Below are 27,707 nucleotides of genomic sequence, written 5' to 3' on the forward strand. Positions count from 1 at the left end.
TTGAGGATATGAAATTTACTGCATTGGTAATTCTGCAAGCCTTCTACATTCTCTAGTTTACATAGGAAATTATCTCAAGCATGGTATAATCACATGCATCTTTAAATTACTCCTGCAGAAAACAAAAAAACCATTTACTTATATATTATCTCCCCATGGAAAAATTTACTAAGATATTTTAATACTTATAGTATGTTATATAAATATTTAGATTAAAGTGGTATCATTGTAGAATTTTTGAATTATAGAAAAAATTTACTTATACAAGTAAAATTCTACCATTATTCATATTGTATTTTATAGATAAGTACTTTATATGACTCTTATGGTGCATAAAAACAATTAAGTGAATGTATAATTCATATATAGAAGGTTTGGGGATTTGCTTTATAAGTTATTTTATTTTTTATCATTGCAAAATGAACCTAATATATTGTATTTATCTATTAGTTTTCCAATCTTTGAAAATCCATATCCCATGGACATTCATGAATCACCAGTTACTTGCACAGCATACTTTGCCGACTGCCCTCCAGATTTGATTCTAGTACTCTATGCTACAGGAGTTAAGCATAAAAAACAAGGATACAGTAATAAGGTAAAAGTAACAGTTAAAAATAAATTGTGTTAGATTCATATTCATATCATGTGATTACACATTTTTGTCATACTATTTTCATACTTTCTGTAGAAGAATACTTGAACTAAATTCTTTTTTGAAATCAAAAGCTGGAATCAATAAAAAATATAACCACTGGAATTCAAATTTCCTAAATGGTACATAGCTTAAAACCTATAGAAATATAAATTTTTTATATAATATGTACATATTATATACTGGTATACTTATCTATCACATATATTTTTATACTAAGAATACATTTAAAGTAACAAATTTGAATTATAAAATGTAACTTTTAATTATTTTGGATGAAGGATTATATTTTAATAAATCCAAGTCAACTCTAGCCATTTCTTATCAATCAATGTTTAATAAGACAATCATCAAAAGTCATTTATTAAATAACTTTCTGGAATTCCATTTTATTGTACTTACTATAGGATTCAAATACTTACAATTGTATTAGACCACCTATTATGATTTCTTTTATTTGTACAGGGCTATTGGGATAAATAACTCTAGGGGTGGAGGTGGGGGCACAATTAACATAGTATTCTGTGTTAAATGGCACCACAATAGTTTGGTAATACATAGATCATGTGGCAAATGTAGCAACATTATTTTTGTATCATTGAAAATATTTCTTTGACTTTTTAATATGAATGGTAATCTTTGTTAATATCAGTGTTTTTAAAGATTATGGAATTATACATTTGGAATGTTTTGCTGAATGAAAGAATTAAAAGATGGCTACATACTTTATCCTCCACTACTTTACAGCTATTGAGTTCTAAGAAAATCTTTCACCACTTAAAAATATTGTCACTTTACATTTTTAAGTTATTTAAAATTAAAAATAAACTTATAAACTGTTCCTGTATAATATATTTAGGAGTGGCCAATCACTGGAGGAGCTTGGAACCTTGGAACACAAACATATCCAGAAATTATTATTACCGGGTAAGTGGGATGCATCTTTTAAATTGATCAATTCATCATCAAAAATATTTTATTGAGCTTTTACAATTTCTTATAATTATGCTCTAGGAAGACTGACAGTTTAAGTAAAAGTAAAAATATAAGACACATACATGCATAGTTTGTGGATACAGACAACAGTGTGGTGAAGGCCAGAGGGAGGGGAGGGTGGGATCTTGGTGGAGGTGGACAAAGTTGAGGGGGATGGGAGGAATCTCTAATAGTGTTAACAATAAAAATAAGATACAAATTTTGTGCAAAGATTATAACCCTGGTGGAAGATAGAATCAAACTTCTGAGAACTTAGGCATATAACAAAAATAATTAAATGTACATTATAACAGTGGGAGAAAATCAAAGTATGAAAAATCATGAGAGACTAGTCAAGGAAGAATTCCTGTGAAAATCATAGATTATTAGCCTAAGTCCCTTACCAACAGCTCTTAATTCCTGCCAAGTGACTATTCTATCAGGTGGTTATTTAAAGTATACTTCAAAACTTACAGCACCAGAAAAGTCACTGCTTTCTGTAGCAGCCTACTCTAATAGTAGGAATAAAAATAGAGACATACCAATAGATAAAGGTGAGATTTAAAAGACAATAAGTTAGTCTGCTTATGAGACAATATACTAGAAGAAATTTTCCCTATTTTTCCCAGTGAATACAACTAAAAACCCTAAATAGTGTTAAATTAAACAAGCATAAGATGACTGGAAAAGATGAGGAGAAGTCATACTGGTGAGGCCCCCAGGTCCCATGGAATAACGTGGTGGCAAGTTTCTTGTTTTGGTGTTTTTATTTGTTTGTTTTTTGTTTGTGTTGGTTGGTTGGTTGGTTTGTCTCATATATCCCAGAATTAGAGCTGAAGAAGCTAGCAACCTGGATCTGTCAATCGGTACAAACAAAACACAAACAAAAGTTAGTCCTCTGTAGCTAAAGGGCATGAAAAAGGGTAGCCTATCAAGACAGAAAACTTTTAGAAAATAATCTCTCTAGATAACTACCAGAGGAAAAAAAACTATTGTCCTACCCCAACCCACTCAAACAAAGGCAGATTGAGGACCCTAGCTGTTTACCTTCATTGGTCTATGAAAAAGGTGCCTCAACTTCCTCCTGAGGAGAGTATCATTTTCTGACTCTAAACAAAGGCTGAATAAGAAGCTGGGACTTTTAACTCTGCTGGATGCTGATGAAACCCATCACCTGTGGTGTCGAAGGAGATCCTGTGGGGAGAAAAATTTCCATGACAGCCAAACAGTGATGAGCCATATACCCTCTACCTTTTGTGTCCATGGAAATCCAGTGAATAAAGAGAAAAGAAAAATAATAGGGCTGAAAAAAGTATATCAGGAAATAATACCTGAAAACTCTCCAAATTTGGCAGAAAATGTCAACCTATAGATTCCAGAAACTGAATGAACCACAAGAAATCTATAATGAGTCACATCATAGTCAAACCTCTGAACACTAAACACCAAGAAAAAAAAATGAAAACAGCAAGAGAGAAGTGATGCCTTACCTATAGGGCAAAACAAATGTGAATGATGGTGAATTTCTCATTAGAAACTGTGGAGGACAAATGGAAAAGACTTTTCAAGTGTTGCCAGAAAATAACTGGCAACCCAGAATGCTATACCCAGCAAAAAATATTTGGGAATTAAGGAAAAATCAACACATCTGCAGAAGAAAGAAACAAAGAATTTTGTCAACATCAGACCTACCCTAAAAGAGTGGCTAGAGTAAGTTCTCTAAACATAAAGCAAATGATAAAAGAAGGAACCTTGGAATATCAAGAGGGAAGGAAAAACACAGTAGCAAAAATGTGGGTAAATACAATCAGCTTTGAGTTTTTAAAATTATATTTGGTGGGTAAATGCCATAGGCTTTTCTTCTCTTGAGTTTTTAAAATTATATTTGATGATTAAGTAAAATATTATAGTTACATTGTCAGGTGTGGTTTTATTTACATCTAGGGGGAATATTTAGACAATATAAAAGGGAAAAGATAAGGTAATGGAAAGGGAGGTAATGTTTTTATACTTCCCTGAAAATGGTAGTGTGATGGCACCAGTAGACTGTGACAAATTGTTATACTTCAAGCAACCATTTTTTAAAAGCCCAATGCAAACAGATGCACTTAAAAAATGCACATTGAAATAGATGTACTAAAATAATTCAATTAACCCATACATAGGCAGGGCAAAACAGTAAAGAAAAAAATGACAGACTAAAGCCCTAATACATCAGTGGTTAAGTGCAAATACTGTAGATACTCCAATTTAAATTCATAGATTGGCAGAGTGGATTAAAAATTATGACCCTACTCTATGATATTTATAATATATTCACTTCACATAAAAGAGTACAGTAAGGTTGAGAGAAAAATAATTGAAAAATACTCTATAAAAATTTGGTGGAGAATGACATTGGCAAGATATCAGAATAGGTAGCTTCAGACCCTGTTCTCCCACAGAGGGGCTGATGTAACAACAATATATGGCCAAGGAACCAGTAAAAAGTTATACCCAGGCAAGCTTAAAGCTAAGAACTACCAAGTTGAAATGGGTTTAAATAGCCCTTTAATTTCACTTTGACTATGTCAGCCCCTCCACAAAATTGATATAGCTTGTGTTCAGAAGGAAAGCCCAACTTATACCTTCTCTCATTGGAAAGAGGAGTAGAATGTACATCAAATGTTCCTGCTTTTTAGGGGGTTTCCAAAGAGATTAGCTTCTGTCTCACCTGAACCTGAGTGGTGATGGAACTTGGATGCCTGGGGGGGTGGGGGGGGATGCAGAGAGCAAAAAAGAACTCAGTGTTTGTTCTATATATGTGAAGTATGCCATTGGTACTTTAATAGGCATTGCATTGAATCTATAAATTGCTTTGGGTAGTATGGACATTTTGATGATGTTAATTCTTCCAATTCATGAACATGGTATATGTTTCCATTTGTTTGTGTCTTCTTTAATTTCTTTCTTTAGTGTTATGTAGTTTTCTGAGTACAGGTCTTTTACCTCCTTGGTTAGATTTATTCCTAGGTATTTTATTTTTCTTATTGCTATATCAAATGGAATTTTTCCCCTGATTTCTGTTTCTGATATTTCATTGTTGGTATACAAAAATGCCTTTGATTTCTGGACATTGACTTTGTATCCCACTGTTTTGCCAAATTCATGTATTAGGTCGAGTGGTTTTTTGGTGGAGTCTATAGGGTTTTCTATGTACACTATCATATGTTTGGTGAAAATAAAACTCATTTCAAATGTTAAATTTTTTTTTAAAAAGAACTCAGTGGCTGTTGAACTTCCCCCAAAACCTGCAGTACTAAAGACAGACAATAGGGGGAGCATGAGACTACAAGCTCCTGGAGAAAACCAGCAAACCTCTCTAATAGGGAAATTACACACACAGGCCCAGAGGAGAAACATCTCCATTAAAGGTGTGAGGCCCAAAGATTTCTACTTAGACAGATTGGTGAAGGTCTTCCCCTATACAAAGCCAGTTCATAAGTGGTAGGTTTATTTTCAAATGACAAATCCCCAACAAGAAATAACGAGGCACACAAATAAACAGGTAATTAAAGGTACAAAATAAACTTACAGAAATCGATCTCTAGTCCTATTAAGAAATAGAGATCTGTGAATTACCTAACAATTCAAAATAATTGTCTTTAAAAAGTGCAGGGCACTAAGAATATAAATAAACAAATAAACAAAATTTAAAAAATAAGGCATGAGCAAAATGAAAACAAAGTGATAGAAACTATAATAATGAAAAAAAATTGGAGTAGAAGAATAACGGAATTGAAAAATATATTAGTAGCATTCAACTTCAGACTTAATCAGAAGAAAGAATCAGTGAACTAGTAGATAGGTAATAGGAAATTATAGAGTCAGAGGAAAAAAGAAAAAAAGAATGAAAGAAAGTATTATATCTGATAACAGTTTAATATCAAAAGTATGTGAAGAACTCATACAATTCAACATAAAAAAAAACAATTAAAAAGACAGAGTACCTGAATAGACATTTCTGCAAAGACTTACAGATGACCAATAGACACATGAAAAGATGTGTAAGCATGTTCAACCTAAGCTCATCACTAATCATCAAATTCAAATCCAAACTACAATGAGATATCGCTTCATATCTGTCAGAGTAGCTATTATAAAAAGATGACAGATAAGGCCTGGTAAAGATGTTGAGAAAAGGGATTATAAATTACTGAGCTACCATGGAAAACTGTGTGGATATTTTTTAAAAATTAAAGCTAGAACTAAAATATATATGATCCAGCAATTCCACTTCTGCATATTTATACAAAAAGTGAAAACAATAATTTGGGAAGCTATATAGCACCCCTATGTTCATTGCAGCATTATTTATAATAGCCAAGATACGGAAGAAGCCTAGGTGCCTATCAATAGATTGATGGATAAAGACCATGTAGCACACATAAACAGTGGAATATTACTCAACCATAAGAAACAATGAAATCTTGTCATTTGCAGCAACATAGATGAACCTAAAGGATAATATGCTAAGGGAAGTAAGTCAGACAGAGAAAGCCAGGTACTGTATGATTTCACTTATATGTGGAATCTGTAGGTTGTTCCTAGATACCCGTTAGCAGGTTGAAGAAGTTTCCTGTTCCTAGATTGTTGAGGTTTTATTTTTAATGAATGGATGGTAAATTTTTGTCAAATGTTTTTTCTTCATTTATTAAGATGATCTGGTTGTATTTAATCTTTCAGTATGGTGAATTACAATATGATGACTGAGTTTTTTTGAATTTTTAACTGGCCTTGCATTCCTGGGATAAATCCCACCTAGTTGTGATGCATGATATATGACGGACTCTTGATATGATTTGCTAATATTTTGTTGACAGTTTTTATGCACATGCTTGAAGAATATTCATTTGTAATTTTCTTGTAATGGTTTTTTCTAGTTTTGATTGAAAATAAAGCTGACCTCAGAAAATGTATTGGGAAGTATTATCTTATTTTATTTTCTTAGTGAATTCTCATACAATTACCATTATGTTATTACCAAATAATGATAAAACTCTAGATAGGTTTATGGATTTGACTTTTGTAATTTGAAGCTTAACTTTAATTTCACCATGATATTCATTTCAAAATCATTTTAATATCTAAATTGCCTTGGGTATCTTTTTATTTAGTGTAAACAATTTTATGTTAAAAATATTGTTTTTTCCAATAGGTAAGTTTTAATTGCTCTCTATTACAAAATAAAATCTTAGAGTAAAATTTAAGTAATTATTGTTTCTTTTTAAGTTTAGATTTTAATGTATTGTTTTATATTTAAACTATTGTTTTGTGCTTAGAAATGATTTAGTGTACACTTGTTTTCATTGAAACAGTATTTTTAATTGAATTTAACATTAACTCAAGTTTTACATTTTTAGAATGATATTTTTATTTAATATACTTTAATTTATGCTAATTTGTTTTTTGCCTAGTCATGCAGATGGATCAATAAAATTTTGGGATGCTTCTGCAAGTAAGTTTTACCTTTCTCCTTCTATAACAAAAAACACTTGGTTATATATACTCCCAGCCGTTCACCACTTTTTAGTTCAGACAATTAACATTTCACTTCCATTTTTAGCATATGTGCATGGTTGTGTTACAAAAACCCATTTCCTATATTATTAGATAAATTTAAAGTATTTCTACTGTACTTCTATAATATAAACTGGACTGAAGTCACTTTTTACCACCAGCCATTATATTTATAAAAGGCAAATTGTAAAGGCAAAGTGCATTAGAAAAAGAACCAAGCTTTGTCAGGCTACATCTGTTCAAGGAATGTCCTTTTACTTCCTAACTCTGTGGTATTGGAAAAGTGTTTTTATCCCATTAGTATTCACTTTTCGTGCCCCTGTATATATTTACATACACACTATGTAAATATGTACAACCCATAACTTTTTATAACCATCCATGACTAAGTTGCAAATATGCTGCCCCTCTGATACTGAATGCCCTTAAATACTTAAAGTACATTTCCTACAAATACATTCTTTTACATAAATTATAGTGATTAAGATCAGGAGATTAATATTTATACAGTATTATTATCTAACTTCCAGATTTTATTCAGTTTTTGCCAATTGTCCCAATAATATCTTTTTTAAAATTTTAATTGTTCAAGTGCAGTTTTCAGCCTTTTATTCCCATCCCATAGTATCTTTTATAAGAAAAGAAAATCTAAGCTCATTTATGGCATTTAGTTATCATATGTTTTGAGTTTTATTTAATCTGGAACAGTTCCCAAGTTCTTATTTCATGAAAAAGACGTTCATGATGAGTTCAGCTGACTTCTTTTGTAAAATCTCCAATTTGAGTTCTACTCATGCTTCTCATGATTAGGTTCAGATTATACACTTTTGGCAAAAACTCCCAAATTTTTAGAATTTTTGTCAGGAATCATTTGTTGAATATAGAGCTTTCTCATAGACAAGTCATTGTCAGGGTCTAAAATGGAAGAAAATTCTCCCAAATAAATATTTCTGAAATTTCACAAACCCAGAGTTTCTTAAAATTGTAACTGAACCTTTCCTAACACAGTCATTCAGAAAAGATTCTTTCTAACATAATCACAGCTTATTGGATTCCCAGTATTGCTGGCTGGTATATTATAAGTGTTTCTCATCTGAAGGAATGTCTAAAAATTTGTTGAGAGGAGTAAACCCTCTAAGAATAGTACCAATTTCTCATCTAGTAATCTAAGAGAAAAATTAGGGAAAAAATTGAGGGGCCTCCCTTAGAATTAGGTTCAGTATTTCCATTGTAAACTTTCTGAACTCCAGCATTTCTGTTGAATAAATGAGAATAATACTTCATGGGGCTTTTTAAAAATATATATATTTATTTATTATTAGAGAGGCTGAGGAAAGGAGGGAGAAAGAGAGAGAGAGTAAATATCAATGTGAGTGAGAAATATCCATCAGGGACTGAACCTAAAACCTAGGCATGTACTCTAACCAAAAATGGAACTGGAAACCTTTCACTTTGTGGGATGACACCCAAATAACTGAGCCACACCCGTCAGGGCTTCATGGACTTGTTCTAAGGATAACATGAGACTCTGCATATGAAGGACCTACCTATTCCTTGGTATATAGTGTATGTTCAATAAGTGTTTATTTTTCCTTGTAGTCTTCCTTCAAGTAAACTGTACTGATAAAAGAACGTGACATTGAATGCTTACTGGTTAAAATGTAATTTATTTTATCTATTTGTCTTACTTTTGTCTTTTAACAAATATATTGAAGAAACTTCAACAACATTTAAGAATTAAGTTCAAAAAAAGAATTGAGTTCAAATTAGAAGGTAATTATCCTTCAATATCTTATAGTAACTCTACAGATGCTGTACAAGCTAAAAACTTCAAAAGTGTTTGAAAAACAGAAGATAGGAGAAGGAAAACAAACCTGTGAAATTGTAGAGGAAGATCCATATGCCATTCAGATGATTTACTGGTGTCCAGAGAGCAGAATATTCTGTGTTTCAGGAGTCTCTGCATATGTCATAATTTATAAATTTAGCAAACATGAAGTAACAACAGAAATAGTGGTAAGTCATTCAAAATTTAAACTTTACACTTAATTAAAGGAAAGCAATTTCATAGATTTTGGTTAATACTTGGTATGGTTTTAAACCATTAACACTGCAGTCTGTGGCCAATAATCCAATTCATAGGATTTTTAATTCTTCTTCTTATATAGTATAACATTTTTAAAAGTTTGGTTTAAAATGACAAAAAAAAAAGTTTTCTGTCAAATCTTGGCATTATTAAATGGGATGCATTATGCCGATAGGTTTTATACAGATTTGTTACTGATTTATGTGTAAGTGTCCAATTAATTCAGGCTGTGTTTTATACCTTTATTAATTTTTTTAAAGTTCGTCTTTTTTGTCAATTAATGGCTATATATGATTGTCTCAATTATAATAATATTATTTTTAATGATTTTCTATATATTAACATTTTTATAGAGTAGAAATAATTATGGGGTCAGCTTATCTAATCTTAATTTTTAAACTAATGAAATAATTTATGTAAAATAATTACACTCTCAAGAAATAAATAAAATCTAACTTAAGGCACCTATAGGTAATGGACCTTCTCTACCCAGGCCATTTCACCATTTTATCAGAAAATAGAGATTGTCTACTAAAGGCCTGTAAAGATTATCTATTCCAGGCATGTGTATAACTTTTTTTTACCTCAGCAACTAAAGTATTACCCTTTTCAAGTATATTAGTTAAAACCCCAGGCTTTGGAGTCAGATAAGCCTAGGTTTTATTTTAATTCTGGCTTTATTAGTGAATACCTATGTGACTCTGAGCAAGTCACAAACTCTATTAGTCAAGAGTAAATCTGGGTAAGGCCTAATTTCATCATCTATATAATTTCCTGTGTAAATGAAATGGAAGGTAATAATAAACTAGAAATGGGAATGTCAATTTTATAGGGTTCTTGTGATGATTATTATATAAAATCATTAATATAGTGTCAAAGTACAGTAAGTACCCAATAATTAACTATTATTTTTGTCACTGGAGGTTTTTTATAAATTTTAAGATAATTATGATAGTCATTTTGGTAATATTGATATATTCACCACCCCATAATGACATTTGTATAGACAATTATTTTGAATCTCAAAAATGCTGATTTTTACATTGTAAAACAAATGTTTATTACAAAATCAATTTTAATAAAGCATTAAATGCAATACTAAAGTACTTAAAAACATTTTAGTTTTAAAAAAAGATTTTGAGATCACATTTTTATTTTAATATAAATTATCATTTTCTTTTTCATTAAGTAACTCTGACCAAGCTAATGAAATTAAATAATTAAGAGCCAAGTTAATGAAACAAGCATATAGAAATATGAAATTTATTTTGGAAAATTATTACTGAGTTGAAGTCAAAATTAAATGAAGGTTTTTTTAAATTAAAAAGCCTTGTACAAATAACAATTTGTAAATTGAGGGTGGAAAGTGGGGTTGGGTGGGGTGGTGGGAGAGTGATGGGAGGAAAATGGAGACAATTGTACTTGAACAACCATAAAAGAAAAACCACATAATACACACACAGTTTAATCTTTTCCACTGGAGTAAACATGACCAATATTTACCTTTATTTTATTATATATGGAATTGTAATTTATAGTTTATCTTAAGGAATATTTATTATATAAATACTTTATCTCCACTGGTAGGTATTTTTCTTAAAATTCTGAAGAATTAAAAAATATTTTACACTTTTTGTGAATACAACTTAATATTTCATATAATTATTTAATTCAGTTTGGGATATCTCAGCCTTACTATAAATAGAAATCAAATTTATTAATCAGAAAAAGATAATGCTTACTAAAATTATCAACTATTTTAATGTGATTATTTGTTATCATGACTTAGATTAATTTAAACTTGTTCTTTTTAAGTCATTAGAGGTTCGACTTCAGTATGATGTTGAAGACATTATTACCCCAGAACCAGAAACAAGTCCTCCATTTCCAGATCTCTCATCTCAGCTTCCTTCTTCAAGGAGTCTTTCTGGGAGCACTAACACTGTGTCTAGTGAGGGAGTAACAAAGGACAGTATCCCATGTCTCAAGTAAGAGTTGCTACCACATTTTAAAACAATTTTACATATTAATCATGTAATTATTTTAAACTGAGCTAAATAAAATCATCCTTCTCTCTTATTAAGTTGTTGCTAAGTGATCTACAATCTCCCATAGGGTACCCTGATATTATCTTTGAATATCCCTGAAGAGGGTACAATATTTTCATCCTTCACTTGCTAATTCCTATATTCCTTCCCAGAAACACCCTAGAGAAAATTTAACTATGATAAAATGGGAAAACTTTTGTCCAGACAAAAACATGGTCACTTACTTGGTATTTCCAAAATGGAAATGTATGTTAAGGGAAATTCTTTAGCCTTCTTAGAACTGAAAAGAAACCAAATTTATTATCTACTGTAACAATACTATTTTAGAAAAAAGAATTTTTCTCTCCTGATTGGTAGGATACTGTATACGTCTTTCTCTTTTTTAACTGATGCTATTTGGTAGTAAACTATGTTCTCTCAGTATATCTAAACAAATTTGGTGTCATATGCAAAGAAAACTTAAAGTTAGCCAAGCCCATAGTAATATTTGTTGTATTGTTTTTATGCTTTTTAATAAGCAAATATAAAAGAGTGTACTTTCCTTAAATCATTACTCACTACTTCTTTATCATCAAACCAAATGTGTTTTATATTAGCTGGTTGGAGAATTGAGCCTAAGTAAAAAATGTCTATGAGCTTCATACAAAAATATCTGAATCTGCTACTAAAGGAACTTTAGACACTTCTTATGAAAACACTTATGAAAAATTTAAAGATAAGATTTCAGAAGCAAAATCTGTTTACCACACAATTAGCAGTTGCTATTTTTTGTAATTATTATTTTTCCTCCAGAAAAATTTTCTTGTTTAGTACAAAATGAAAATAAAAGCAGGATTTACAGGGAGAAAAATCTACAAAGAGGAAGCATCATCATAGAATTTCAGCAAATGGAAAACATTCATAATGTTTTAATGCTATATATTCAATTTTCCCTTCATAGCACTTTGCTTCATTTAATTGATTTCTATTAAAATGAAAACCAGAAATAGAACAAAAAGCTCAGCAAACCTCAAGAAAGTAGTTTGCTAACTAACATGACCTATCAATAAAGTGTGGGTCTTCGAGTGATCTAAATATTTTTATATAAAATTAAAAAAAATAAAAGGTAGACATAAGAGAAAAACAGTTAAAACAACAAAAATTTGGTCATGGAGCTGAAGTAAGCAATAACATTAAAGCATAATAGAAGAATTTAATGTTGACTTGAAAAGTAGTATAGATAATCTTAAGGATAATCAAGAGAATCAAATTGAAAAAAAAACAGTATAATCTTATATTTTGTATATAATAAGGTCCTAAGAACCAAGCAGCAGAACTGATCTAAGAATATTATTCTGTAAATTATATTATATTACAAATGGTTTTTGAGTTGCATATAATCTATGCTTTGATAAATTGCATGTTAGCATCCATCCCTAAACCACTTTTCCTTTGTTGGATTTAGATTACCGTGTACATTAGCTGATAAATAAACATTTGAACAAGCCAACTCTTCATTTTTAGCAAAGTCACAATTTTTATGAATATACACATATTTGTTCAATTATTGATTTTTTTTTTTGCTTTTGTGCTTTCTAGTGTGTAAAATGGATAGTCACCCTATCGCTCACTAAGAATGTAAGATTCAAACAAAAAAGTAGATAAGGGAGTTAGCTAAAGAATACATGATGGAAGAGTGTTGTAGGCAGAAGGAACAGCTAGAGCAAAGGCCTTAACAAAGGGAGCAAGGTTAGTGGAGAAGATAGTAGGAGATGAAGTCAGATAGACAATAGCAAGCCAGTGTAATGATACTGATTTTATTCCTAATCAAATGGGGAGTCATTATAGGGTTTTGAAGAGAGAAGTGAATTTTAAATTGATCACTTTTGGTGGCTATGTTGAAAATGGATTTTGAGATGAGAGAAAAGAGTAGAAGCCAGGAGACCAGTAAGGAGGATGTTTGCACCTAACTAGAGATGATATTGAGGGCTTGCAGATTTAGTAATTAAAAATAGAATAAAAATGAATAAAGATGACTAGAATTAAATGAATAAAGAATATTCATTTAAATCTGAATTTCAGATAAACAATGAGCATTTTTTAGTTTCAGCATATCCCAAATATGCATGGGACATATATACAGTAAAAAAATCTTATTTATTGTTTATTTGAAATTCATACATTAATGGATATCCAGTATTTTATTTGTCAAATATAACTAGGATATTAGCAGTAAGGAAGTAAAAAGGGATAATATTCTAAATATATTATTAAGGTAACACCATCAGCATTTATTTGATAATTTATTGGCTGTGAGGTATGAGGGAAGGATATTAATCAAGAATCATTTTAAGGTTTTATTTAACTACATAACTAGAAAAATAGGAGTTGCTATTAACTGGAGTAGAGAAGGGTACAGGCGGAGCAAATTTAAAAAGAGAGAGCAGGATCTTACATTGAGAAGTAGATTAACAGTTATTCTTTTTTATTTTTATGCATTTTAACTTTAAAATAGGTAACAAATATTTCATAAGAAAAATAAATAATTAAAATACTATTCTCAAAAGAAAAAAAAGAAAGTGATAAAGACCAGTGGAAGTTGTGGGCCTGACTGACAAAACAGCTACTTAAAGAAAAGACTAAGCAACCACAAGTAGCTTATTGTACTTTGAGAAAGCTAGAACACACTGCCCACCTGCATAATGTCCTTAATGCCTAGGGTTGTATATTTCTGTAGGAAGATTCTATGTAAATTATGAAGGTAAGTATGAACATAGTTATTTAAACTGTATTAACAGAATTACTTTTTCTCCCTAATAGTGTTAAGACACGGCCAGTGCGGATGCCTCCAGGGTATCAAGCAGAACTCGTTATTCAGTTGGTGTGGGTGGATGGTGAACCCCCTCAACAGATTACTAGTCTTGCTGTAAACTCAGCATATGGAATGTAAGTAGCTAAACGTTCTTTCTAATTGTTATTATTTACCTAATATGTTTGATATATTTAAATATTTTCTTTAAATACTTAAATACAGAAAGAAGCCCTTACCTGGATTTTTATTTGATAAAAATGGTATAAGAAAAATAATCATTTAAACAATAAGCTATGATTATTTGTTCTTTCTTGATGTCAAACTTGTGATTAGTATTTCCACTTTTAATGTTGTTGGCAAGTTGTTAGGATGTTATTACACTTATAATTTTTTGTTAGTATACTTCTACACTTACACAATTTTGTTGGTTTTGTTTAATACTGTTTTTCTCCTTTCTGTTTCATTTTGAATGCTAGAGTCAGATTCTTTGGGATTCAAATCCTCATTCTGCTTCTTTCTAATTGTTGACCTTAGGAAAGTTACTTAAATTTCTGTGCTTTGTTTCCTTATCTGTAAAATGAGGATAAAATGTTGAGAAGGTTAAATGTATTAGTACATATAAAATGTATCTTTACATTCAGAGCAGGATACACATGACATATTCAAGATAGGATAATTTGAGTTTTTAATAAATGTATTATTTATCTAGGATCTAGAGAAACAACACAAGATAGTGGGGTATGCCAGGGCTAGAAAGAACAGTACTTTATTGCCATCTGTTAAAGGATAACTTGAAGACATAGTTAATTATTACCATCTTATTTACTTAAATACTAAGTGAAGCAATAATAAGTTGATCTTATCTAACAAATACAAAAACAATCTATATGTGAGAAAAAGGAAAAATCAAAGAAAGAAAAGCCACAGACACTATATAAATAATGAATTTAGTATTATAGTTTCATTGTGTAAGATGTAATGAGACAAATCAGGATGTTTGCTCTTGGAGCTTTGTGTATTACCAAGTAAATCAGTTTTGGTTATTTAAGGCTTCTCCAGAAGACCTGAGCTTTTTAATTTGTGATATATATGACATTTTTTTGTATTATCATTTATTTGGGAATACTTCTAATTGGTTATTCCAGGTCTGTACCATTTTTGTCTTGTTAGAATTTATTAATTCCATCTTTTTGGTCAAACTCAGCTCCCCAGCAGGCTGACTGACCTTGAGTGCCTCAGCCTCCTTATGAAACAGATTATAATTTGAATAGTGCCCCAGCATAATGGCTTTGTGACAACATTTAAATACATGCATATTAGATGTCAAAGAAAGGGAAAAAGATAAGAACAATCACAATTATTATTTTAAAAATCTTTGGAAACTACTTTGCCTTCAATATCCTAGTCTGCCTAAGTCCAAACTAAGACAACAAGTCCCAGGGATCAGTGAAATAAAGTTTCACTAGCTGAATAGCACTATTTTCCCATGTTTATTGATTATTCTACTCTTTTGAAGAATTTATCAAGGGGCAACTGTCTAAGTTAGAAACTGCAGAGTCTGAGATTATTCACCTCTTATAAGCTAGTTACCTGCCATACTTGTGTGTGTGTGTGTACACACATATACACAGACACAGACACAGACACACACACACACACACACACACACAGAAAACTGGCCTCTGGGTAAGAAACAAAGATAGTTAACGAATGACAACAAAACAGCAGCTAGAGCAACATCTTGCATCACTTCCCTGAGCCTCAGACCCAACAGAGTAACATGTTGAGGAACAGATGGTACCTGTACATGTAGTGGTATTGCAAAAGAAGAACTCTGAGTTTAAAAAACTCGATGAAAATAGGTCTGCGAGTGATCTGCCTATCCTCTCATCTGGGATAGACCACATCTTTACTCTAGAGTATAAGCAAATCTTCTCTGGGGGAGAAAAGAAGACTCCTTTATCTTTTTTAAAGATTATACTTACATCATTTTTATTGAACTTTTTTTTAAATTACAGCTTATGTTAAATATTGTATTAGACTGAGGTGTAAAACAGTGATTAGATATTTATATAACTTATGAAGTGATCACCTTGATAAGTATATTGCCCATCTAACACCATACATAGTGTTACAATTTTATTGACTATGTTTCCTGTGCTATACTTTGCATCCCTATGATGTTTTTATTACCGGAAATTTGTATTTCTTAATCCTTTTACCTTTTAGGCCCATGTCCCATACACCTCTCCCATCTGGCAACCATCAGTTTGTTCTGTTTGTTTCTGTTTTGTTTGGTTGTTTGGTTGGTAGGATTTTAGACTCCATATGTAAGTGAAAACATTTGGTATTTGTCTTTCTCTGTCTGGCTTATTTCACTTAGCATAATACCCTTGAGGTCTAGCCATGTTGTCACAAATGGTAAGATTTCATTCTTTTTATGGCTAAATAACATTCCATTGTACACATGTACAACTTCTCCTTTATCAGTCATCTATGGATGAACACCTAGGTTGCTTCCATATCTTGGCTATGGTAAATAATGCTGCAGTGAACATAGTGTTCTAGATTTCTTTGTGTAAATACCCAACAGTGGAATTCCTGGGTCATATGATAGTTCTACTTTTAATTTTTTTGAGGAACATAAACATCTTTACTGATTTTTATGGTGATTTCATCAATTTGCATTCCCACCAAAACTGCAAAAGGGTTCCATTTTCTCTACATTCTCTCCAACATGTTGATTTATTGATGATTGTCATTCTGACAAGTGTGAAGTAATACCTCACTGTGATTTTAACTTGCATTTCCCTAATGACTAGTGATGTTGAGCATCTTATCTTTTTTTTTTAAAGATTTTATTTATTTATTTTTAGAGAGGGAAGGAAGGGAGATAGAGAGAGAGACAGACAGAGAAACTTCAATGTGCGGTTGCTGGGGGTTATGGCCTGCAACCCAGGCATGTACCCTGGCTGGGAATCGAACCTGGGACACCTTGGTTCCCAGCCTGTGCTCAATCCACTGAGCTACGCCAGCCAGGGCTGAGCATCTTATCTTTTCATATGTCTATTGGCCATCTTTGTCCTCTTTGCAGAAATGTTTACTCAGGACTTCTGCCCATTTTGCAATTGGAGTGTGTGTGTGTGTGTGTGTGTGTGTGTTTCATTGTAGAAATTCTCTATATGCTTCGGATATTAACCATTTATTGATAAGTCATTGGCAAATATCTTCTTCCAGTACGTTGTCTTTTTGTTGATGGTTTCCTTTGCTTTGCAAAAACTTTTTAATTTGATGTAATCCCATTTGTTTATTCTTTTTCTTTTCTTTCCCTTGCCCAAAGAGACATATCCCCCAAAATATTACTAAGTGTGATATCAAGAGTTTACTGCCTATCTTTTATTTGTGGTTTTAGGTCTCACATTTAAATCAATTCACCTTTAATTTATTCTTGTACATGGTTTTAAGAAAATGGTCCAGTTTTATTGTTTTGCATGTATCTCTCCACATTTTCCAACACTGTATTAAAAAGACAGTCTTTACCCTATTACATATTTTTGCTTTCCCTTTGATAAATTACTATATTTTGCCATGTATAATGTGTACTTTTTTACCCAAAATTTTTAGGGCAAAATAAGGATGCCCATTATACATGGGTAGTACTAATACTGTATCTATATGTTTTTAATTCTTTTATTTATGTTTATGCATTAAAAGTGTAACTCTAGAAAGCAATAACAACATTCATATGCAAAATAATACTGTGGAATATGATCATTGGTTTTGTTTCTAAATATAAGTATATAAATAATTGAATTAAAATGAAAGATTTTTTTCCTGAACCAAAGTTTGGACCAAAAATGTGGGTGCACATTATACATGGCAAAATATAGTAATTGACCATATAGGCATGTGTTTATTTCTTGGGTCTCTATTCTGTTCCACTGATCTATGTGTCTTTTTTTCCATGTCAGTACCATGCTGTTTTAATTACTATACCCTTGTAGTACAGTTCGCTACTAGGTAGCATGATACTGCCAACGTTGTATCTCTTGACATTGCCTTGGCTTTTTGGAGTCTTCTGTGTTTTCATATAAATTTTAGGATTATTTTTTTTCTGGTTCTGTGAAAAATCCACTGGCATTTAGATAGGGGTTGCATTGAAACCCGTAGATTTCTTTGAGTAGTATGGAATTTTTAATTATGTCAGTTCTTCCTCACCATGAGCCCAGTATAGCCTTCCATTTATTTGTATCCTCTTTAATTTCTTTTTGTGGTATCTTTTCTGAGTACAGGGCTCTGACCTCCTTGATAAAATTTATCCCTAAGTATTTTATTATTTTATTGTTTTTGATGCAATTATAAATGAAATTGTTTTCTTAATTTCTTTTCCTTTTTTAAGTTTTTTGATTTTTTAATTTTTTTATAGTTTATTTTTTTATTTTAATCATTGTTCATGTACAGTTTTCTCCCTTTTACTCACATTCCAGCCCACCCACCCAACCCTCCTCACTTCCCTCCCATTACCACCCTCCCCTTAGTTTTTGTCCAAGTGTCCTTGAAATTTGTTCTTGTAAACCTTTCCCATTCTCCCCTGAAATTCCCTCTTCTCTCCCTTCTGGTCACTGTCAGTCTGTCCTCTATTTCAGTGTCTTTGGTTATATTTTGCTTGTTTCTTTGTTTTGTTGTTTAGGTTCCTGTTAAAGGTGAGATCATGTGGTAACTGCCTGGCTGGTTTCGCTTAGCATAATGCTTTTCAGCTTCACCCATGCTGTTGCAAAGGGTAGGAGCTCCTTCTTTCTTTCTGCTGCATAGAATTCCATTGTGTATATGTACCATAGTTTTGTGATCCATTCATTTACTGATGGGCATCTAGGTTGCTTCCAGCACCTAGCTATTGTAAATTGTGCTGCTATGAACATCGGGATGCAAAGGTTCTTTTGTATTGGTGTTTTAGTGTTCTTAGGATAGAGTCCCAGCAGTGGAATCGCAGGGTCAAAAGGCAGATCCATTTTTAGTTTTCTGAGGAAGTTCCATACTGCTTTCCATAGTGGATGTACCAGTCTGCAGTCCCACCAACAGTGCACTAGGGTCCCCTTTTCTCCACAACCTCTCCAACACTTGTTGTTTGTTGCTTTGTTTATGATGCCCATTCTGACTGGTGTGAAGTGGTATCTCATTGTGGTTTTAATTTGCGTCTGTCTGATAGCTAGCAATATTGAACATTGTTTGTTTCATGTGTCTTTGGATCTTCTGTATGTCCTCCTTGGAGAAGTGTCTGTTCAAGTCCTTTGCCCATTTTTTAATTGGGTTGTTCATCTTCTTAGAGTGGAGTTGTGTAAGTTCTTTATATATTTTGGAGATTAAACCCTTGTCTGAGGTATCATTGGCAAATATGTTTTCGCATACAGTTGGTTCTCTTTTTAATTTGATACTGTTTTCTTTAGCTGTGCAAAAGCTTTTTATTCTGATGAGGTCCCATTTGTTTATTCTTTCCTTTATGTGCCTTGCTCTAGGAGACATGTCAGTGAAAAAATTTCTGCATGAAATATCTGAGATTTTCCTACCTATGTCCTCTTCTAGGACTTTAATGGTGTCACGTTTTCTTTTTAAGTCTTTTATCCACCTTGAATTTATTTTTGTATAAGGTGTAAGTTGGTGCTCGAGTTTCATTTTTTTGCACGTAGCTGTCCAGTTCTCCCAACACCATTTGTTGAAGAGGCTATTTTTATTCCATTTTGTGTTGCTGCCTCCTTTGTCAAATATTAATTGACTATAGAGACTTCAGTTTATTTCTGGGCTCTCTGTTCTGTTCCATTAGTCCATGTGCCTGTTTTATGCCAGTATCAGGCTGTTTTCATTACCGTGGCCTTGTAATATAGTTTTGTGTCAGGTATTGTGATCCCTCCTCCTTTACTCTTCTTTCTCAAAATTGCAGCAGCTATTCGGGGTCATTTATGGTTCCATATAAATTTTTGAAGTGTTTGTTCTATGTCTGTGAATAAGCCATTGGTACTTTAATAGGTATTGCATTGAATGTGTAAATTGCTTTTGGTAGTATGGACATTCTGATGATATTAATTCTTCCAATCCATGAACATGGTATATGTTTCCATTTGTTTGTGTCTTCCTTGATTTCTTTCCTCAGTGTTACGTAGTTTTCTGAATACAGGTCTTTTACCTCTTTGGTTAGGTTTATTCCTAGGTATTTTATTTTTCTTTTTGCTATTTCAAATGGGATTTTTTTCTTGATTTCTGCTTCTGCTGTTTCATTGTTGGTGTACAGAAATGCCTTTGATTTTTGGATATTGACTTTGTATCCCACTGTTTTGCCAAATTCATTTATTAGGTTAAGCAGTTTTTTGGTGGAGTCTATAGGATTTTCTAGGTACACTATCATGTCATCTGCAAACAATGAAAGTTTTGTTTCCTCCTTTCCAATTTGGATGCCTTTTATTTCTTTTTCTTGTCTGATCTCTGTGGCTAAAACTTCCAGTACTATACTGAATAGAAGTGGTGAAAGTGGACATCCTTGTCTTGTTCCTGATCTTAGTGGAAAAGATTTTAATTTTTGGCCATTGAGTATGATGTTGGCTGAAGGTCTCTCATATATGGCCTTTATTATGTTGGGGGATGCTCCCTCTATTCCCACTTTGCTGAGTGTTTTTATCATGAATGGGTGCTGTACTTTATCAAATGCTTTTTCTGCATCAATTGATATGATCATGTGGTTTTTGTCTTTGCTTTTGTTTATGTGATGTATTACATTTACTAATTTGCAAATATTGTACCATCTTTGCAACCCTGGAATGAATCCCACTTGGTCATGGTGTATGATCTTTTTAATGTACTGTTGGATGTGGTTTGCCAGTATCTTGTTGAGGATTTTAGTGTCAATGTTCATCAGCGATATTGGCCTGAAGTTTTCTTTCTTTGTTGTGTCTTTATCTGGTTTTGGAATTAGGATGATGTTGGCCTCATAAAAAGAATTTGGGAGTCTTCCATCTTTTTGGATTTTTTGAAATGGTCTTTGAAGGATAGGGGTTAGCTCTTCCTTAAATGCTTTGTAGAATTCTCCTGTGAAACCATCTGGTCCAGGGCTTTTGTGTGTTGGGAGTTTTTTCATTACTACTTCAATTTCTTTTGCTGTTATTGGTTTGTTCAGGCTTTCTGCTTCTTTTCCATTGAGTTTTGGAAGATTATATTTTTCTAGAAATGTGTTCATTTCATCTAATTTTTCGAATTTCTTGGCATACAGTTTTTTGTAGTAATTTCTTACAATCCCTTGTATTTCTGTGGTATCTGTTGTAATCTCTCCTCTTTCATTTCTGATTGTGTTTATTTGGGTTTTTTCTCTTTTTTTCTTGATGAGTCTGCTTAAAGGTTTGTCGATTTTGTTTATCTTTTCAAAGAACCAGCTATTGGATTCATTGATCTTTAGAATTGTGCTTTTAGTCTCTATGTCATTTAATTGTGCTCTGATCTCGGTTATTTCCTTCCTTCTGCTTTCTCTGGGCTGTCTTTGTTGTTGTTCCTCGAGTTCTTGTAGACGTAGGGTTAGGTTGTTTGTTTGAAATGTTTCTAACTTTTTTAGGTGGGCCTGTATCACTATGAACTTCCCTCTCAGGACTGCCTTGGCTGTGTCCCATAAGTTTTGGGTTGTTGTGAGTTCGTTTTCATTTGTTTCCAGAGACCTTTTGATTTCTTCCCTAATATCATTCTTGACCCATTCATTGTTTAATGGCATGCTATTTAATCTCCATGATTTTGAGTGTTTTGGGTTTTTTTCCTTGGGGTTGGTTTCTAGCTTCAGTTCCTTGTGATCCAAGAAAATGCTTGGTATGATTTCAATTTTTTTGAAATTGTTGAGGCTTGTGTTGTGTCCTATCATGTGGTCAATCTTTGAAAATGTTCCATGTACATTTGAAAAGAATGTCTTTAGCTTCTTTGGGATGGAGGGTTCTGTATATATCAGTAAAGCCCACTTCATCTAGGGTATTGTTCAATGCCACAATATCTTTGTTGATATTTTGTTTGGAAGATTTGTCCATTTTTGATTGTGGGGTGTTAAAATCCCCCACTATAATTGTGTTGCTGTCAATATCTTTCTTGAAGTCCTCTAAGATTTTCTTTATGTATTTGGGTGCTCCTATGTTGAGTGCATATATATTTACAATATTTATGTCTTCTTGGCGGATTCTTCCCTTGAGTATTATGAAATCACCTTCTGGGTCTCTCTTTATGGTCCTTCTTTGGAAGTTTATTTTGACAGATATGAGTATTGCTACCCTGGCTTTTTTTTTTTTTCCTGTTCATTTGCTTGGAAAATTTGTTTCCAGCCCTTCACTTTCAGCTTTTGCAGGTCTTTAATCCTGAGGTGGGTCTCTTGTAGACAGCATATGTGTGGGTCATGTTTTCTTATCCAATCAGCTATTGTATGCCTTTTGATTGGAGCACTTAATCCATTTACATTTAAAGTTATTTTTGATAGGTACTTATTCATTGCCTTTCATGTATGTGTATTCCTCTCTCTTTCTTTTCCTTTCTTTCCTTAAAGCAGTCCCTTTAGCATCTCTTGCAGAGCTGGTTTAGTGTATTCTTTTAGACTTCTTTTGTCTGAGAAGCTTCTTGTTTGGCCTTCTATCTTGATTGAGAGCCTTGCTGGGTAAAGTAGCCTTGGTTGCAGACCTCTGGTTCTCCTTACTTGGAATATTTCATGCCATTATCTTCTGGCTTGGAGTGTTTCCATTGAGAAGTCAGCTATTAGCCTTATTGGGGCTCCCTTGTATGTTACTTTCTGTTTCTCCCTTGCTGCCTTTAATATTCTCTCTTTGTCTTGAAATTTTACCATTTTAATTATGATGCGTCTTGAGGTAGGCCTCTTTGGGTTCCTCTTGATTGGGACTCTCTGTGTTTCCTGGATTTGTGTGACTTTTTCTCTCATCAAATTAGGGAAGTTTTCCATCATTACTTTTTCAACTAGGTTTTCTATCCCTTGCTCTTCTTCTTCTCCTTCTGGTATCCCTATTATACGGATATTATTACATTTCATATTGTCTTGCATTTCTCTTAATCCCTCTTCATTCTTTATGAGCCTCTTTTCCTTTTCTTGCTCTTTCTGGGTGTTTTCTTCTATTTTGTCCTCTAGCCCACTGATCCGACCTTCTGCTTCATAGATCCTGCTTTTCATTCCTTGTACTGTGTTCTTCATTTCAGAAATTGTATTCTTCATTTCCTCTTGGCCCTTGTTGAGAGTTTCTGTTTCCTTTTTCATGATGATGTAGTTTGCAGTGAGTTCATTGTAGCTTTCCTGTAGTTTCTGGTAGCTCATTGTGAGCTCATTGAGCTTCCTGACGATCATTGCTTTGAACTCTATATCTGATAGTTGAATTACCTCTATTTCATTTAGCATTCTTTTTGAGGCTTCCTCCTTTCCTTTCTTTTGGGGATTGTTTCTTTGTCTTCCTGTTGTTTGCGAGACTCTTCTTGTTAGCCTCAGCTTCTTAAATTGATCTGTTCTGTCTCCCTGGGTTTGTGGTGTGAACTTCTTTAGTAGAATAGCAGTGAGTTTCAGTGGTGCAGTTTTCTTGATCTCCCAAGCTCACTGGTCTTGGGCTGTCATTTAAGTTAGCTTTGTGTTTGCCTTTGGGTTTTGATTATTGTTGAGTCTTTCTTTGGTGGTTCCTTCCCACCAGCTGGTTAAATGTGGGTCACTCTGTCTACCACCTCCTGTATTTTGTTGTGCTGGTGAGGGCAGGTTGTGTTGAAGCTGGTTCTTCCATGTGTATAAGGTTTAAAGAGTTCTCTCTTGCTCTTGTTCAGTTGTTTGTATTGGGTACTGTCTCTACTGTTTAGTTGTATTTCCAGATAGGTCCTGGATTGAGGTTTGTGTGGTTACCACTCCCTCCTTCACCTTCTTCTGTTGTTATCTGTTAGTTCCTTTGTTGTTGGGTTTCCTCTTCCAGTGAGTATCCTGGTGTTCACCACCTCCACCTATTCTTTTTTGTCATCAGTTGGAAGGGGAAGGCAAAATGGTTTAAGACAGCAACAGAGAATTCTATGATATTTACAGTAGCAGCAAGTAGGCAAGAGATAGGAGATCCTTTGACTATATATAGTGTTAACCCTGATCTTCCACCCAGCTAGCTGATTTTTAGAAAGGATGGAAAGAAGGTAAGACTCTTGTTGGGGAAGGAAGGATTGTGAGTTGGATCTATAAAGCAGGGAGGTTATGGGAGGTCAGATTCTGAGGTCAGGTGAGAGTAAAGGATAGTAAATAGGTGTAGTGTGTGAGAAAATAGAGTTAACCACTACAGTAATAGAGTTCAGGAAACTTTGAAATGGGCTAAGTTCTGGGGGGAGGGGATGTTGTGAAGTAATTACAATTGCATGGAACAGCAGTTATTTACAATAATATTATGGCAACAACTATATGACAGAATCTATGAGATCTAGGTAACAAGAATAGGGAGTACAGAACCTCAAGTAGTGTGCTAATAGGACCCTTGTGAGTTAAAGGACAGTAGATAAGCAATACAGTATGGAAAGAGATATCAGGGCAAAGCTGTCAGGTCATACAATATATCCAGCCTAGCAAAGCAGACTATACAAAAAAAGAGGGATACAAAAATACTATTTAAAAAGATGTATGAATACTGGAAAAATAATAATAATACAAATATGCAATAACTTGCAGGGTCTCTGTAATAGCAGAGTGACATTTATCTCACTGTCCCAACTGTTGTGATGCCCCTTCTTTGGGTTCAACTTTGGTCTTTTCACAGATCCAGGATTTTGTCTCACTTGTAGGTATTTAGAAAAAATTTTTAAAAGTAAAAATAGAAAAGGCAGACAAAGGAAGGAAGAAGAGATGAAATTGGAGGAAAGGAAGGAGGAAGGAATAAAACAAGAAATCAGGAAAGAGAGGAAAAAAGAAATCCAAAGAGAATAAAAACAATAAAAATTAAAAAATTAAAAAGTGTTAAAAAAAATAGAATCTAATAAAAAAGTCCCTTGGTTTCAAAGTGGCCAAACCGGTTTTTCTGCTGTTGCTGGCTGAGGCAGGCTGAGGAGTGATTGGTATGGCTTTTCTCCCTTTGTGCTTGGAGCTCGCACTGGCTCCCTCACTGTCTGGGAAGCTAGCGTGGCTCCTCAGCCTTGCACCCTGGGTGTGGGAATCAGGTCTTTCCCCAGGGTTACTGCTGTGGACTGGGGTGCAGGGATGCTCTCCCTGCACACATGCCCGTGCACCCACACCTGGGTGGCAGGGAGGCTGGAGCAACTGATCACTTTAGGAGAATTCCCCAAACAGTGTCTGTCTATTCACTCCTTCCTCTTGAGAAATTCCTCCTCTTCAAGCCTGCCTCTCCGCACCATGGACTGGCTTCTCCTGCAACCCAACTCTCCAGCCATACCGGTGACTGTGGGGGTCAGGGCCTGCTGCGCGTGACCCAGCCTCTCCGGTGTCCACAGCCTCCAAAGGTGCTCACAGCCCTTGTGTGTTTGCTAGTACCTGGATTCCTCCCAGTGCTGCTCAGACCTTGTTTGGCTGGGGAGGGAGCAGTTGTCCCAGCTCTCTCCCAAGGACTCTGTGGCAAACCCAGCAGTGGGCCCTGGGCCTGGGGCTGCAGCCCGGACCACACATTGGTCCCCGGGACCCTACCTTGTTGCAGCACTCTTCTTAGGATCTGGTTTTTTGGGTCCGCCACAATCTGTGGTCCCCTATTTTCACATATGCTGAAGTATGTTGGTTGCTTGCTTCTCTATTTCATAGATCAGTCAGGATTTTCTCTCCTGAGCAGAGGGAAGCCGAATCTGCTCCTTCCTACTCCGACACCATCTTAGTCCCTGTAATTTCTTTTCCTAATAATTCATTATTGGTGTATAAAAATGCAACCAATTTCTAAATATTAATTTTGTATCCTGCTACTTTAACAAATTGGAATTATTAGTTCCATTAGTTTTCTAATGAAATCTACAGGATTCTTTATATGTAGTACCATGTCATCTGTACATAAGGGAAGTTTCACTTCTTCCTTTCCAATTCCAATGCCTTTTTTTTTTCCTTGTCCAATTGCCGTGGGTAGCACTTCCAATACCTTGTTGAATAAAAATGGTGAAAGTGGATATCCTTGTCCTATTCCTCATCTTAAAGAAAAAGCTTTCAGCTTTTCACCATTGAGTCTGATGTTAGCGTGGTGTTGTTATATAAGGCCTTCATTATGTTAAGATGTGTTTCCTCTGTTCCCACTTTGTTGAGTTTTTGTCATAAATGGATGCTGGATTTTGTCAAATGCTTTTTCTGCATCTATCAATATAAACATATGATTTTTATCCTTCATTTTTTTGTGTGGTATAACACACTAACTGATTTGAAGATATTGAAACAGCTTTGCATCTTGGGAATAAATCCCAGTTGATTATGGTGTATGATCTTTTAAAAGTGTTGTTGAATTTGGTGTGCTAATATTTTGTTGAAGATTTTTGCATCTGTGTTCATCAACATTATTGGCCTATAATTTTTTTGTACTGTTTATATCTGGTTTTGGTACCAGGGTTATACTAGCCTCATGAAAAAGAGTTTGGGAACCTTACCTCCCCTTCAGTTTTTTTTGTAATAATTTAAGAAGGATAGGTATTGATTGTTCTTTGAATGTTTGGTGAGGCTGTGAAACCATCTGATCCAGGAATGTTTGGTTTCACCTGTGAAACCATCTGATCCAGGGGTTTTGGTTGGTTGGTGGGAACTTTTTGATAAGTGATTCAATTTTATTCGTATTTTTAGTTCTTTTCAGATTTTCTGTTTGTTCCTGATTTCTTGGAAAATTCTGTTTCTAGAAATTTAACCATTTTTTCCAGGGTGTCCAATTTGAAAGCATATAATTGTTTGTAGTATTTTCTTACTATGTGGTGTCAGTTGTCACTTCTACTCTTTTTTTTTTCTGATTTTCTTTGATTGAACCATCTCACACTTTTTCTTGGTGAGCCTGGATAAAGCTTCATGAATTTTGTTTATCTTTTTAAAGACCAGCTCTTGGTTTCATTGATCTTTTCTGTTTTTTAAGACTCTTTTTTGTTCATTTCTGCTCTGATTATTATTGTTACCTTCCTTCTACTCACTTTGGGCTTTGTTTTTAAAATGTTTTAGTTCTTTTAGGTATAAGGTTAGATTTTTTAAGGTAGGCCTGCATTTCTATAAATATACCTTTTGAATGTTTTCTTGGGGTAGTCCTGCATTGCTCTAAATTACCTCTTAGAACTACTTTGGCTGTATACCATAAAATTTTGGATCATGTTTTCATTTCCATTTGTCTAAAGATTTTTTTATTTTTCTTCTTGATTTTATTGTTAACCATTTATTTATTAGTTGCATATTATTTAGCCTTTATGTGTTTGTGTGTTTTTCAGTTTTCTTCTTGTAATTGATCTAGTTTCATATCATTGTGGTCATAAAAGGTACTTAATATAATTTCAGTCTTCTTTAATTTATTGTTTTGTGGCCTAACATGTGGCCTATCCTGGAAAATGCTTCATGAGCAATGAAATAATATATATTTTGCTGCTTTGGGATGAAATATTCTAGTAATATTCATTAAG

The 27,707-nt window shown here is 33.5% G+C and overlaps 1 protein-coding gene across 6 annotated transcripts in view; it reads left to right on the forward strand.

Moving 5' to 3' along the window:
* Positions 1-27,707, forward strand: part of STXBP5L (syntaxin binding protein 5 like) — a 335,631-nt gene that overhangs the window by 174,292 nt on the left and 133,632 nt on the right. For all 6 annotated transcript variants that reach the window (XM_028505036.2, XM_036018147.1, XM_028505038.2 and 3 more), the window contains exons 13-18: positions 451-598; positions 1,515-1,582; positions 7,087-7,127; positions 8,988-9,205; positions 11,091-11,263; positions 14,123-14,248. In XM_028505036.2, coding sequence (XP_028360837.1) covers positions 451-598; positions 1,515-1,582; positions 7,087-7,127; positions 8,988-9,205; positions 11,091-11,263; positions 14,123-14,248 — 774 coding nt within the window. The remainder of the gene's footprint in view (positions 1-450; positions 599-1,514; positions 1,583-7,086; positions 7,128-8,987; positions 9,206-11,090; positions 11,264-14,122; positions 14,249-27,707) is intronic.

Source organism: Phyllostomus discolor, chromosome 2, assembly GCF_004126475.2.
Source record: "Phyllostomus discolor isolate MPI-MPIP mPhyDis1 chromosome 2, mPhyDis1.pri.v3, whole genome shotgun sequence".
Taxonomy (NCBI): Eukaryota; Metazoa; Chordata; class Mammalia; order Chiroptera; family Phyllostomidae; genus Phyllostomus; species Phyllostomus discolor.